Genomic DNA, 14,420 nt, shown 5'->3' with positions numbered 1-14,420 from the left:
TTGTAAAGTAACTAGTAACTAAAGCTTAAGAGCTCAGATTAATGGCGTAAAAGTACAATATTTCTCTCTGAAATGTAGCTGAGTAAAAGTAGAAAGTGGCATGAAAAGAAAAAGACTCAAAGAATTACAGGTAGCCTATCTTAAATTTGTACTTTACAGTACTTGAGTAAATGTACTTTGTTACATTCCACGATGGGTTAGGTGGCAGAGACAGACTCCAACTGAAGACAACTTTAAGGAGACAATGTCTATCAGTGTAGGCTGTTGGTAGCTTCTTTTGCTGACCCCAGGTGACCAAATACTCTAATAATCTATTATGGCTATGATTGCTTATATTTACCATTGATAAAGCCATTGGCTACAACTTATACACAGAAGACATAATTTACTGTCTTACATTTTAGCCCTCATTGTAGCCTACTTTTAGGAAACCTTTTTTTGACTTTAGTTTACCAACCCACATCAGTTAACAGGTAGTAGGCCCATTATTTATTTAATATTTAATAATACAATTATTTTATTTAGGCTTTATAAAGGCTATTTAACATACTGTGAATTTCTGTAACATTTCTACAGTAGGCCTATTATTGAACTTTTGACGCAATAATACCATAGGTTAGTTTTTTGGGCAAGGCTACTTTTAGCCAGTTAGCTAAACTAACTTAAGCTAGTTTGAGCTGGTTTAGCGAATCCACGTCGGCTCTGTGGCAACTCTGTAATGATAGAAAAAAAAAAAAAAAACTCTGTAACGATATCATATCACATATCATATATCATAGTTAGCTTAACAGTGACACACAAAAATGCTAATGACATTTTTGTGTTTCGACATTAATGACAAAATGAAAAGTCAAGGTAAACACCGTCATTACGTGCTCAGCCAATCAGGCAGAGGCGTCATATTACTGCTGCTCTCCTCCTGTGGGTCTGTCTCAGCTGCTGAGACCCAGTCCCAGTCTCTCTGTCTCTGTCTCTGTCTCTGTCCGACATTAAACCATGTTGCCGACCGAGTCCGGGGACAGTGAGGTTCCTCGGTGTGACTCGAAAACCAACCAAAACGACTCAACACAGCGGCCATGACATGACGTTTCCTCGCGGAGCATAACCAGACTACAACACCGAGTACTAAAAGGACACGACTTTAAGGTGAGTAAAAGTTGTCTTTGTGCGGTCTTTGACTGCTTGACTCTTGACCATCTTTTGTGGTTCTAACCAGCAGCAATGTCTGGAAGTGTTTGTTCTGACTCCAACTTTGATGAAAGTTTTCTGCAGGGTTTGTTCTGTAGGCTACGCAGTGGAATACCTGGTTAGAAGACATGTTACTGTTCCTTCTGTAATAGTAGGAAAGTGGAATATACAGATTTTATAATCCCCAGTGACTCTGCAGGGACTACAAAACGTTGGAAAAGATGCAAATTCTTAATGCTACTCCATGTAATGGATCATAGCATATTGTTTCGATAGCCCGATATAGGAGAGGAAAATGTACAGTAACAAACAGATGAATACAAATTTCTGTTATGAGGAAACTTTCATAAAACCCAACTCAGTTTTGCTTTCATATCAGCAGCTACCTGTGGAGCGTCGTGGACCGGGCCGGCCCTGACCAATTTGGTGCCCTAGGCAAGATTTTAGCTGGGGCCCCGGCAGCCAATTCCACCCCCAACATTGTGTTTATACACTCATGAAAAAATGTTGATGGCTTTAAAACAGCATTAATGAAACAATGCTACTTCTAAAGGGAACTTAGAAAGATGGGCCTGATATAGGCTATGTAGTTATGTTGTGTGGGCTTTGGAGTGCCCGTGGCGCCCCTATAGGGATGGATGGCGCCCTTAGCATTTGCCTATACTGCCTATGCTACGGGCCGGCCCTGGAAGCTGGAGGCTTTGGGAGTTTTCTGCATGTTGAGTTATACAGATGGAAAGTTATCCTCCTCTTATCTGTAGTAAGTGTAGTATTTATTTATTCAATGGTGCTTGCTTAAAGGGTGGCTCCACTAGTCCTGCAGAAGCATTGCTCAACTTGCACATGGCGGCAGAATTTTTTAAAAGTTCAGTACGATCAAGTAAGACTGTGCTACTTATTAGGCCCAAATACCTCAACCATATTCAGACAATATAAAGCTTCTCCTAAAAGTACATACAGGTGCATGGCTATACATCACACACATTGTAGACAGGGATTTCAAAGTATTTTTTCCTGGGAATACGACTTCCATGTGTCTCTAAAACCCCCAGGCCTTCACTGCAGTTTTTTGATCAATTTACTGACTGTACAAAAGTATGTGTGTGTGTGTGTATCTTTTACATATGTTATATTTTTAACATTACAAGACCCTCCCAGATGCTATACAAAAGAAATTCTATATATATATATATATATATATATTATAAAAAAAAATCTGTGCTGAAAATATCAATGCATCAATAAAATACAACCCCCTGCTCTTCCAAACATTTAGGCTATCCTCCCTTTAGCAAATATACATTCAGTCCCTTACTGGTTTATTTGCCAGGTATTTCTCCAGTATCAGGGCCCTACGTTATAAGAACATAACACGTTGCAGCATCTCCCCATTACCTTCCACTGATCGCTGATAGGGGATTGTTTTTCCTTCAGAAGTACGTAATACCCATCTGAATCTCACAGAACACAACACACTCTCCTGCAGCTCAGTTCTTAGCCCTCTCTGTTCCTTCTAAATGAGCAGTGAGTTGAAGTTTATCGATGTAATAAAGGGGCCAATTTCCTCGTTTAAGCTGCTTTGGAATCTGTTAGAGAGATTAGTTTAACTGCAAAACCATGGAATTCTGGCACAAAGAGCCATGTTACATGCTGCTTTGTGGAAATGAATCAGCAGTAAGGGGGTGAAGGGACCGTCCATACCAACAACGATAACTATAACAATAACTATAAATCTATAGTTTTAAAAACGACAACAGTGGAGAACGATATCGTTGGGATCGTTTTCAACGCAATTTGATGAACCCACTGAAAACGGAGAAAATATGTAGGATATAACTACAGACATTCCTGTAATCATAATTTCTGCTGTATTATCAGCTGGAGTGTTCAGCAGGGTGGATGCTCACATCTTTATAGTTATATAGACTACTGGTCAAAAGTTTGGGGTCACTTAGAAATTTCCATTGCACTCCATTATAGACAGAAAACCAGCTGAGATCAGTTGCATTGTTTTTTTTACCCAGGGCAGCAGTTTTCAGATTACATTATGTGTTTACAGAAAGGGAAAAGGGTTCTCTAATGTTTTTCTAGTTAGTTTTTGTTAAATGATATCAGATTACTAAACAGAATGTGCCTTTGGAACATTGGGTGAATGGTTGCTGATAATGGGCGATGTAGATATGGCATTAAATATCAGCCCCCCCCCCCCCCCCCCCCCCCCCCCCCCCCCCCCCCCTCAGATCAGCTGATATTGGTCTATAATGGAGTGGTATGGAAATATGTAAGTGACCCCAACGTTTTGACCGGTAGTGTATATATAGTTATAGTTTAGGCCTGCAAGATGAATTGTTCTAAAATCGCAACATTCGAGTCACCCCTGTTCGCGATTTCATTTTACATAACGTAAAAAAAAATTGTGGCAGAGAATCGTAATGTCAATTCTTAGCTAAAAAATTGTGATTCATATTTTTTCTTAAATCGTGCAGGCCTAGTTATGTTTATAGTTGTGTGACTGCTTTAATTTAGATGTATTTTATTTTATCGTCCTTGTGGGATGTTTCAAATCTTTCTGATTTAAACGTCTGGGCCTTCTGTGATTTTACAAACCCGTTTTAATGTAAACTCCCGTCGAACCACTTCTCTTTCACTGTTCAAAGCAGAACCAAGAACTTGCCAGGTTTATGAGAAGTGATGTCATCTCTGCTGGACAAGGGAGCAGCTGCTCAGGTTACCGGTGTAAGAGTAAACTGTCCCTGTGGGGGATGTTAACACTGAATGCTTTCACAGCAGCAGCCCTGGTGTCTGCTGTCATCCTGCAGCAGGGCATGAACTCAAACACACCGTTTAGCTGCAGAAACCTCCGACTCAGGGTTTGCTTTTCCTATTTCTGCTAGCTGACCTGAAAATTTGCTTCAAGCGTTAATTCAGACCATGTCGGTGAGCTATGTATCTGCCAAAAGCCTTATTGAAATTAATAGTGTAATTTGAAAATATGGCTTCTTTCATCCTTGCCAAATGTCAGGCTTTAGGGTGTGGGTTAGTTGCAGATGATGCCATATTTACCACATAGGGGGCCCTTGAGGGGGCTAAAACGAGTTGCAAAAATGAAAATAGCTAATATTCATATGTTTGTATTTTTTTCTCACTTCTATTTTGTTATTTGAGTGGTATAGTGCGTAGTTTCTGTCCCTCCCATGAGTAATTCTAAGTGATGACAACAAAACTGTCGGCGGGTCCACATGATACAAGCCTTCCGTGATCACCACCCCCACCCCCCTCCACACAGTTGCCAGTAACCAATGAGGACATGATGATTAAAAAAAACAAGATGGAATCTTCAGAAGAGATAATTATCTTCACTTGAGTTTTTGAGAGAAACACAGGAGAAAACTAACTTTGTTTGAGATCTGGTTCGGTCTCAGGACCAAACTCTCGCAATATCTGGCAACACAGAGAAGTTAACGTCAGCTAATGTTCGCGAACGCCCTAACAAAACTAATCCCCGGGACGCTATTGTCTTTTAGCTGTGTAAATATCTACTGTTGGCAAAAGAGCATATTAATACATTATTTGAATACAACTTTTCGTCCACTTTTCAGCATTATCTACTATCAGTTCCTGTATGCTCTGTAACCACGGAAACAAACAACAATCACTGGATTGCTTTTGATACTGAAGAATGCATCAAAACATGATTATAAGGATCATGAAAGATCTGAAGCAAAGAAAAGCATTCATTTTTTTTCTGTGGTTTGTGGATTTATTGATCTGTGATTGTTGTGAATCATAAGCTGTGCCTCTAAGCAGAAGGTATGTATAGAGAGTGCCAACTGAATTTTCTTTGCTATTGCCTATGTTGCACTGCAGGGAGATGTCATTTCCAGCTGCCTGGATAGGAGTTGGAACTTGGGAAATGGTAAAAAAAAAAATGTCTGCTTTGTCATGCTGGATTTATTTATTTCCAAGACACTTATGGTTGACTTTCCTTGCAAGTACTTGATTTAAAGTGGTGCTTTTGCATTATTCTTTTTTGAGAAACTCAGTTTTACCTGCGGTAAATGTACTGCATTTATATTGCGCTTTTCTAGACCTAATGGCCACTTAAAGCTTTAGTGTGTAACCTTTTGATATTAATAAATGTCTGTTACATTCAAGCCAGTGCCAAATGAGTTGCTACAAAGCTAATTAAGACTTTCAGCTCCACACAACTCTCTCTGGATTTCTCAGTATGGTTGTGTTCCGAAGATTGTGGCTTCCGGCGACTGTCCCTTGCAGAAGTTCGAGTAAAGATGATTACGTCTTCTAAAGAGCGATGTTTTTTTAATCTTCCGTGTCTCCTTGGCTACTAGCAACTGTGTGAAGGAGGGGTGGGGTTCATGCGCAATCACGTAGGCTTGAATTTTTTGTTGTTATTTAATAAATACAAGCCTACATGAAGGTTCACTGAGAGGCAGCCTCTCTTTTGCAGGAACCCTCTGATCACATTCACACAGTTATACACATTCATATCTAGTACCAATACAACCTGTACAACAGTCTGATCAGCTGACCTGGTGGTAGTAACGAGCACTTCACTTCACCCGCCCAGATTTTGTCCTGTTGGTCTGGGGATTCAACCGACTAGCTCTCTTCTCTAACCTTTAGGCCACCGCTGCCTCATGCCGACGTGCCGACAGTTTTGTTTGTTGTTGTCATTACTTAGAATTCCTCATGAAGGAGGCAGAAACTACGCACTATAGCTTTAAAGCGCTCAGATCTGTCGATTAAATCAACTAATCGTTTAGTTGGAAAAAAATCAACTGAGTGTTAGTTGACTAAGAATTTCTTTAGTAAAGCAAAGCCTTAGATTTAGTTGGTTTTGTGCTTTAGTGGGACATATTCACAGGGAGGGTCTGGGGCTGCAGGGCTTGTTGCCTGGTTGGTTATTCAGTCTCAGTTCCAGCCAGGCTTGGGCCAAAGTCATTTAAATCCACTTACCGGTGTGTGTTTACCCTTTTGCTTGTGTTTCATATCTCCTCCATGACTCAACAATAACAAGCACTGGTATACTCTTGGTAATCAGACTATTTCCTGTCCTTTTTGGAAGCTCCCACCGTATCAGCTCATCATCTTTCCTCTCTCTCAATGCCTTTTTAAATCTCAAAAATAGAAGTTATGTGGAGACATTTCCTATCTCCTCCCTGTGCTGGACCCACAGTCCTGGTACTAATTTAAAGGGGAGTAGCCCAGAGACAGCAGCCCCAGGCTTTTCTCGGTTGACCTTTAGTGTGGAAAGTTGGGGCCGGGCGGTGCACAATGATTTAGTCCATTGGCACTGCTAGTTTGATTTGTTTGATGGTGATTTTGTGCGTTTGCATGTTTCTTCTGCAAGACTCCTAAAGCTGTGATTAGAGGTTAGGCTGGTGGTCAGGATGGTGTTTGACTGACAGACGGTTCATAAACATTTCATGGAAAAAAATAGAAGTAATCCTAACCTTCTGTCCTTAAGTGGGAAAAAAGCCATGACTGTGTAGATTCCCTCTCTAACCAGCACAACATGGGGCAGTCGGTTCAGCTGAACTTACAGAGAAGCGCTGACCCAAATTCTGTTACGCACGCACGCAGGAACGCACACACACACACACGTGTGGAGCTGTTTAAGGAATAGCCTTGCTGCTTTAAGTAAGTACAATAAAAAGCCAAAGTCAGTGCATTTAAATCAAATTTCATCCCTCCTTCCTTTCATTTCTCCCTCTATCCTGTGGACACACACACATACATACATACACACACACCCACCATCATCTGGTTTGTCTCAGGGCAATAACATGACCCACGTGTGGGAGTTCTTATCTGCAGCTGCCTGCAGCTCGCTCTTCTGACAGCAGCATGGAGCCCTGTTAGCCTAAAACTCTTCACTGGATCTCACAACGGAAACATGAAGCACAGTTATCAGTTATCAGCAAAAGAAAAATACAGTTGCGTGACTTTTTCACTTTTAGTCAGTAGAGCATGATCCCTTCTCTCGGTAAATAAATAAAAGTCTAATTTGGACTTTGAAGGCAACAAGTTATATACCAAGGAGAGTGGAGAGCAAATGAAACTCAAAAGTAAATAAAATCTGGACCAGACTTAAATAGGTTTAAAATGTAAAACCACACACACAAAATTGACCGATAACATAAGTAAAATCATGTAATGTACTGAATTGAAATTGAAAAAATGTTTTTTCAGAAGCTCTTTTTTAGGCCTTTATTTTTATAGGACAGCTGAAGGCATTAAAAGGGGAGAGAGAAGGGGAATGACATGCAGAAAAGGGTCGCAGGTCTGGGTCGAGCCTGTGGCCGCTGTGTCACAGAGTAAACCTCTAAATATGGGCGCAAAATACCAGGTGAGCTGCATAGGCGCCTCTAAGAAGACATTTTAAAGTCAATACTGATTCAGCCAGCCAGTTCTTAGGTATCTTGTTCTCGAGCTTTGATGCTGTCACTGCAAAGCTTTCATTTGTTGTAGTTTTAAACCTGGAGTCTGGAACAGACAAACTACAGACAGGCACATGAGGTCTGATTAAAAAAAGCAAGGAGATAGCACCTGAAGAACTTTAAAGGTGATAACACCTACAGCACAGAACCCATGGTGTGATGTGGTACCTTAAAACCTGGCTGTTCAGCTTATTCTGCTGAAGATATAATATTAAATATTTCTAAGGGAGATTATGTGTTAGTGCCACAGCTTCCCATGAACATAGACCATGGGTCTATGTAGCATGTGCAGCAAACATTACACTACCCTGCGTGTGTTGCCACCGATGCCAAAGTCTTATCATAGTGTGCCATCAACAGTCAAATAATGTTGTATGGAGTGTGGACTGGTGGCTGGATGGATGCCAGTTCACCTCCTGGGCACTGCCAAGGTGCTCTTGAACAAGGTACCGTACCTGATTTGTTTAATTTAAATAAAATTTTATGTTTCTATTATAATGTTTGCTAACAGAAAGCTAGTAAAGTGTTTCTTGTGTTTACAGTCCACCTTTATATTAACATTAAAGGAATTGTTCAACATTTAAGGAGAAGAACTTATTGGCTTTCTTGCTGTGTGATGAGATGGATGTCAATGTTCTCGTCTAACTCTCGGCAATTAAGCCAACAAGGACATTCCTAAAATGTTGAACTATTGCTTTCATTAGTGCCACTTTCTAAATATTTTAGGCACCCATTATGAAGGGTTTGTAAAGTGTAATTACTTGTTAGTGGTTAGTAAAATGTTTTACTAAGGCTTGATGAGTTTTAAACCACTAATAAGAAAATAAATCTTGGAAATGGATCAATAATCAAAGCTAAATGTAATGTTTTAATGATACTGAAGAAGGGCCAATAACAACTCCCATATCTGTGTTCTTTTTATCTTATGAACAGTCTCTGTGCTGCAGAGCCAGGGGGCTTTGTTGCTTCTGTAAGCAGTCCAAAAAAATGACGATAGTGGGGGGGGTGGGGTCTTACTTACTGTGCGAGATTAAAAAGTGCACGTTGGGACTGATGGATGAATGGCGCGTCTCCCCCAGTTTCCGAGGACTGTGAACCCCTTGCCAGGGGCGGAAGGGTTGTCCTAATAGTTGTTGCCTGGCTGGAGAGAATGGGGGGAGACAGTGATGCAAAAAAAAAGGCGGAGGAGGGCGGAAGGACAAATAGACACTGATAGAGAAATAGACGTAGAGATAAACCGAAGAACCGAAGCCCTAAAACCTTCTTTTATGGTGGGAAAGAAGGTCAGCTGTGCTGAAAAACTGAGGACAAGATGGAAAATGAATTATGTACTGTATGTATGAGTACATGGGAACACAATATAGGAAAAAGTGAGCTTGAAATGTGAGAAAAGGGAGGAAACAGGAGAGACCAGTAATGGGAGGACAGAAGTCCAGGCCAAAAATAAGCTGAGGATTGCAAGGAGATAAAAAAGAAAAAAAAGATTGAGGCAATTATCTGAGATGAAGGGGCGAGGGAAACGGGGGGGGGCTAAGACAGAGGAGGCAGGAAAACGAAAGGAGAAGAAGAGTTGATTGTGTATAAAGAATGAAGAGACGGAGGGAGAGGAGACAGAGTCACAATGAAAGCAGACCAGCACCTCCATATTTCTGGCTGTGGCCAAAGCAGGAATTTCCTCTGGTTGCACCACAGCTGAAGTGTCTGGACTGAAACGTATTTTTTGGCCCCTGCAGACGCTGCCCCAGACACACACCCAGACGTAAGAGTTACCCAGTCCTGTGGACAGGAAGACAACATGGCCTCCGGCTTACCGCCCGGGAATCCTCCCTGCGGCCTCACAGACAGGAGCGGGAGCTTCTTTAAGGTAAGGACTGATGGATGGATGACTTTGCTGACTTTTCTAAAGCCCACTTAGAAATGTATAAACCACATCACTTCCTGCGTACCAAATGGGTTTTTCTTAGGAAGGGCTGACTCAGCAATTGGTGTTTCGAACGGGAAACAAAACTCCCAAACTTTGGGTTGAATATACTTATACTACCACTTCCACAGCGCTGCGGAAGAAGGTCTGGCAACAGAAGCATACACTTCTTGATAGGAGAAAAAACAGGGGTTGTTTGCCTTTTTATTTATTTTATCTGCCTTCAATCCTCACTTCCCAGGGTACGAAGATTAAATGTGTTTCTAAGTCCAGATATCTTGGTATTTTAATATATATTTCTCTTTCATTTACCCTTCATATTCAGCAGCTAGCAAAACGATTAAAACATAAACTAGCGTATAATTTCAGAATTAAATCCTGCCTTTCGTTTGAATCTAGAAAGAGGTTGGTTGCTGCCACTTTTATGTCTATACTTGACTACGGTGATGTTTTATACACGCATGCTTTGTCTCAGCGTTTACATGCACTAGACACTGTATACCGTGGATCTCTGAGCCTCGTCACCCACTCACCATCGTGAACTGTATGAACGTGTCGGCTGGTCTTCTCTATCAACAAGGAGACTTCCACACTGGCATATCTTCATGTCCAAGGCTACTTCCATTCTACCTTGCCTCAATATTCTACCAATGGGCGTTTTCAAAAATGCTTTGAATTGTTTGACTTCTGATCTTCTACTGATTGTGAACACGTCTCTTCTCTCAAGTATCTTTCCATAGGCTCTGAAAACTGCAGTCATCAAGCCACTATTTAAAAAAAGAACAATCTAGACACGTCACTAATGAGCAACTATAGGCCGATATCAAACCTTCCATTTTTTAGTAAAATTATTGAAAAGCGTTTTTTCAACAACTCAACCTTTTCTTCTCACTCTTCTCAACAACGGTTTTGATGCCTTCGAGTCGGGTTTTCGGCCACACCACAGCACAGAGACGGCTCATGTTAAAGTCTTTAATGCAAAACACCGATAGTGGCAAACTTAAGATCTGCTATTTTATCTGCTTTTCATATATAACTGTTTTTACCTGCTTTTTAATGTATAATTTCTTATACTGCAACGTGACTTTTATTTCTGCATTTTAGGTTGATTGTTTTCAACTGCTCTTTAATGTTTAATTTCTTGTACTGCACTGTAACTTTTATTATTTTAATCTTTTTATGTAAAGCACTTTGAATTGCCCTGTTGCTGAAATGTGCTATACAAATAGTAAATGACCTACGGTATATCAGTGGAAATAGTATCAGGACCTACAGTCTTTGTGCCCAGGATCTTTTCCTTCTGTCTTTTCCAGCGGTCTGAACTGAGCTGGGGAAAAAGGTGTTTTAAGTTTGCTGCTCCTTCTACAACAAACAAGTTACAGAAAATCCTGAAACTTAACGAGCCGCTCTCATTGGTTGCTTTTAAGAGGATGTTGACTGACTTGGAGGCAGCCACAGCTGGCTGCAGATGTTTTTCCTGATGTGGGATTTGCTGTTCCAGTTGTTTTAGGTTTTTGTGTTTGTCTATATGTGTGGTTGTACTGCTGCCTGTCTTGGCCAGGACACTCTTTCTTTTAATCTCAATGAGTCTCTGCCTGGTTAAGTAAAATAAATAACGTTTAAATTAGCTGGATACATGGTTAAACCTCATTTGCTCTTACCAGTGTATCGCCGTGTGAATTTCATTTGTAGGAAATCCATCCCCCCAATCAGTCCCAAAACGTCCCTGTTATGGCGTTTTTCCATTACATAGCACCTGCTCGCCTCGCCCTCGACTTGGTCGCGGTGCCCTGTCCTCCCATTCCATTGCAGATTAGTACCGCCTCAGGCGAGCGTGGCTGGTCAACATAGCAGGAAACTGCCAGGACCTAACTCGACACAGGTGTTTTTTTCTCTTTTTTTTTAAATTCTCTGCATGGGGCTTTTACCACAGCCGGAATACAATTTAGTTTCAAAAGAAGCTGGAGGCAGCAAAAAAAAAAAAAAAACACTGCTGGCTACACTGTTTGTTCAAGACCCCCCCCACCCTTCTGTCATTAGCAATAATGACACCGTGATGAGTGACGATTCTCTCCGACCAATCAGTAGTCTGCAGGTTTTCACGTCACCTTTTGGTATTGCCTCAGCTCACCTGGAACCTCGACTGAGGTGGTACTAAAAAAAGTACCTGTTAGCAGGTACCAGGGACTTTTTTTCGTAATAGAAAACCCCAAAAGTTGAGTTGAGCAGGTACTATGTTGTGGAAAAACGGCATTAGAGAGTAAAGGCCGTAAACATATATATTTGTAAATCTTTACTATCATTCCACGAAAGAACCAAGCAAGCGGGCCTTGTTGCATGAAGGGGTTAATGTTCCTCGATGCAACCAGGGTTTAAAAGCGGAAGGTGATAATATGAATATTGACAAATGATAGACAGGCCTAACACCTTCATTATTTTTCCTGTTTCAGTAGTTGCCTCTGCAATTTTACCTCTGGGAGTATAGTTTTTATAGTTGTTTGATTAAAGGAAAATGTTCCTGATTATACTGTACAGTATGCTTAAATTACCAAAATAAACTTTCTCAGGAACTTTTTCTTACGTATTTGTAAGAGAATTGATAGATAAATGCTCTCTGGACCATTTTATCCTGTTGGGGGGCAGTTCCTTCAAATTCTCACATTCTCAGTTCTGACTGAACACTTGTCTTTATTGTTTCAGGAAATGTTACATAGTATTGATTGATAACGAAAACATAAAAGTGGAGTTGCATTGCGACAGTTTTCCTTCTCTTTCTGCCATATATTGAAGGAGTGCTGGATGCGAGGAATGCCAGCTGCACTTGTTGGCAGCCTGACAAACACTCAGAGGAGTAAAAAAAACTCTCTCTCTCTCTCTCCTTTCTCTCTCTCTCTCTCTCTGGCTGAGTATCTATCTGCCCTTTTCATCTCTGTCTCTTCCCTGTTTCTCTTTTGTCTTTTTTGTTTCCTTTTCTTCCATGATCACTCGCTAAACACATACTTACACATTGTTGTCCCGCATGCTCAACATTCCCTGCTCACACCAAAATAATTAAAGCTATAGTGCGTAGTATCTGTCAACAAAACTGTCACCGCGTCCACATGATACAAGCCTTCAGTGATGGCGCCCTGCCCTCACCCCTCCTCCACACAGTTGCTAGTAGACTAAAAGAACATTTAGGATTAACACGGACATTTCAGAAGAGGTCATTAGCTTCACTCAAGTTTTGCCGGACGACACCATCTTGTGAACATACTGAGAAGTCCAGAGAGAGTTGTCTGGAGCTGATGGTCTTAATAAGCTTTGTAGCGACTCATTTGGCAATGGCTTGAATGTAACAGACGCTCATTAATATCAAAAAATTACTCACTAAAGCTTTAACAATCAACCAGAACTTTTTTCATGCAATCTCCAATGTTATATTCTTGATTCATTGTAACACTTTGTTGCCGTATTTCTGGAAAAATGTCTATTTCTAGGGAGGTAATGAGTTAAATCTTTCTCTCTGGTGTGCTGTTTCAATCATGTCCTGGCAGGAACAAATATACATACACACCATAGTCTGAATACCTTACAGTGTGTGAGACCTGTTCACTGTTGCCCTGAAGGGGAAGCTTACTGATAAGGTCATAGACCATTTTTTTGGCAGTTTGCAGATTATCTGTATCAGCATTTTATTTGAAAGATAACCTTGCCAGATGTGTCTGTCCCTCTGCTTCAGTTTCCCCCCCACCAAGGGGGGAAGCCAGCCTCCAGTAAGCGTAGCTCATATGGCGTCATTTTAATGCTATCAACCACTCAATTGGGAATAATTGAGATTTCTCTTGGCACAGCTACCAGAAGACTTACAACTTTCAGACAGGTTGCTTACATCACATCAACATCGTCAAGATCAGTTAGAGGCTGCGCAGTAACGCTCAGCCATCACCGGAAAAGTGATTCTAATATCCTTCACTGGTCTCGGTCCAGAGCAACGGGATCAGTTGAGTCTGACTTAATGTCCCACCCACAAAACTATCTGACTATCTTTTACTGTGTTAAGTTGAAAGTTTCTCATTTATTAAATAATCGCTTAAAGCATTTAAACAAAGTTTCGGGTTGGAGTTTATAACATTCCAAAATCTTTGACAGTAAATGCATATTATTAACTACTTATCGGCATCGGCCTTGATAAACCAGTAGTGGTCAATCCCTATAATAAGGTAGACTGTTCACCTGGAGCAAAACTATTTTTTGGTACCTTTGACCTCCCAGCTGCTTAAGATTCTATCTTTTATTGTTTCCAGTTTCTTTCATTTGTGCGTTTAGAGGCTCCAGAGACAGCAGAAACCGTTCCAGCTCCTGCAGGGTTCAATAACAACGCTTTTAGTCAAATAACACATGTTATTTCATCACTGCAATTGATACTCATGAAAAGTACTTACACATATTTCGTTCTGCTGCATGTTTTCCCTTATATCGCCAAAGAAGGGTCTCATTGTTTTAAAAAATATCTGATGTCGAGCTGCACATGATTTGCAAGTTGCCCTCACTATTACGCCATGAATAATTGGATTTACTGCATTTAAAGGTGACCTATTATTTAGCATTTTCAGGGTCACATTTGTATTTTGTGTTTGTATTGGAACATGTTTACATGCTTTAATGTTCAAAAAAATGCTTGTACTGTCCATGGCTGCTGCACCCGTAGTCACCCCATAGATTGTAAATATTCACCGTCTGTATGACACGCTCCCGCCCCCTCCAGAAAAAGCCAAGTGTGCTCTGACTGGTCAGATTCCATATCAGCATTTCAGTGGTTGCTGCCTGTCCGTATTGTCGGGGGCTTCAATAGAGTAGCACTTTCTACC

At 40.8% G+C, this 14,420-nt stretch overlaps 1 protein-coding gene and 1 long non-coding RNA gene across 4 annotated transcripts in view; one reads left to right on the top strand and one right to left on the bottom strand.

Moving 5' to 3' along the window:
* Positions 1-916: 916 nt before the first annotated feature.
* LOC116696313 (ras and Rab interactor 2) overlaps positions 917-14,420 on the top strand; it is a 51,469-nt gene continuing 37,965 nt past the window's right edge. For 2 of the 3 annotated variants that reach the window (XM_032527162.1, XM_032527181.1), the window contains exons 1-2: positions 6,794-6,812; positions 9,395-9,513. In XM_032527162.1, coding sequence (XP_032383053.1) covers positions 9,445-9,513 — 69 coding nt within the window. In that variant the 5' untranslated portion in view covers positions 6,794-6,812; positions 9,395-9,444. Of the gene's footprint in view, positions 1,147-6,793; positions 6,813-9,382; positions 9,514-14,420 lie in introns of those variants that run through there. The other variant, XM_032527171.1, reaches the window with a different exon arrangement.
* LOC116696706 (uncharacterized) overlaps positions 10,994-14,420 on the bottom strand; it is a 5,528-nt gene continuing 2,101 nt past the window's right edge. Inside the window, exons 2-3 of the long non-coding RNA XR_004333812.1 lie at positions 13,581-13,584; positions 10,994-11,141 (exon numbers count right to left, since the gene is read on the bottom strand). This is a non-coding gene — a long non-coding RNA (uncharacterized LOC116696706). The remainder of the gene's footprint in view (positions 11,142-13,580; positions 13,585-14,420) is intronic.

The sequence above is a fragment of the Etheostoma spectabile genome, chromosome 2, assembly GCF_008692095.1.
Source record: "Etheostoma spectabile isolate EspeVRDwgs_2016 chromosome 2, UIUC_Espe_1.0, whole genome shotgun sequence".
Taxonomy (NCBI): Eukaryota; Metazoa; Chordata; class Actinopteri; order Perciformes; family Percidae; genus Etheostoma; species Etheostoma spectabile.
This window is presented reverse-complemented; position numbering and strand designations above follow the sequence as displayed.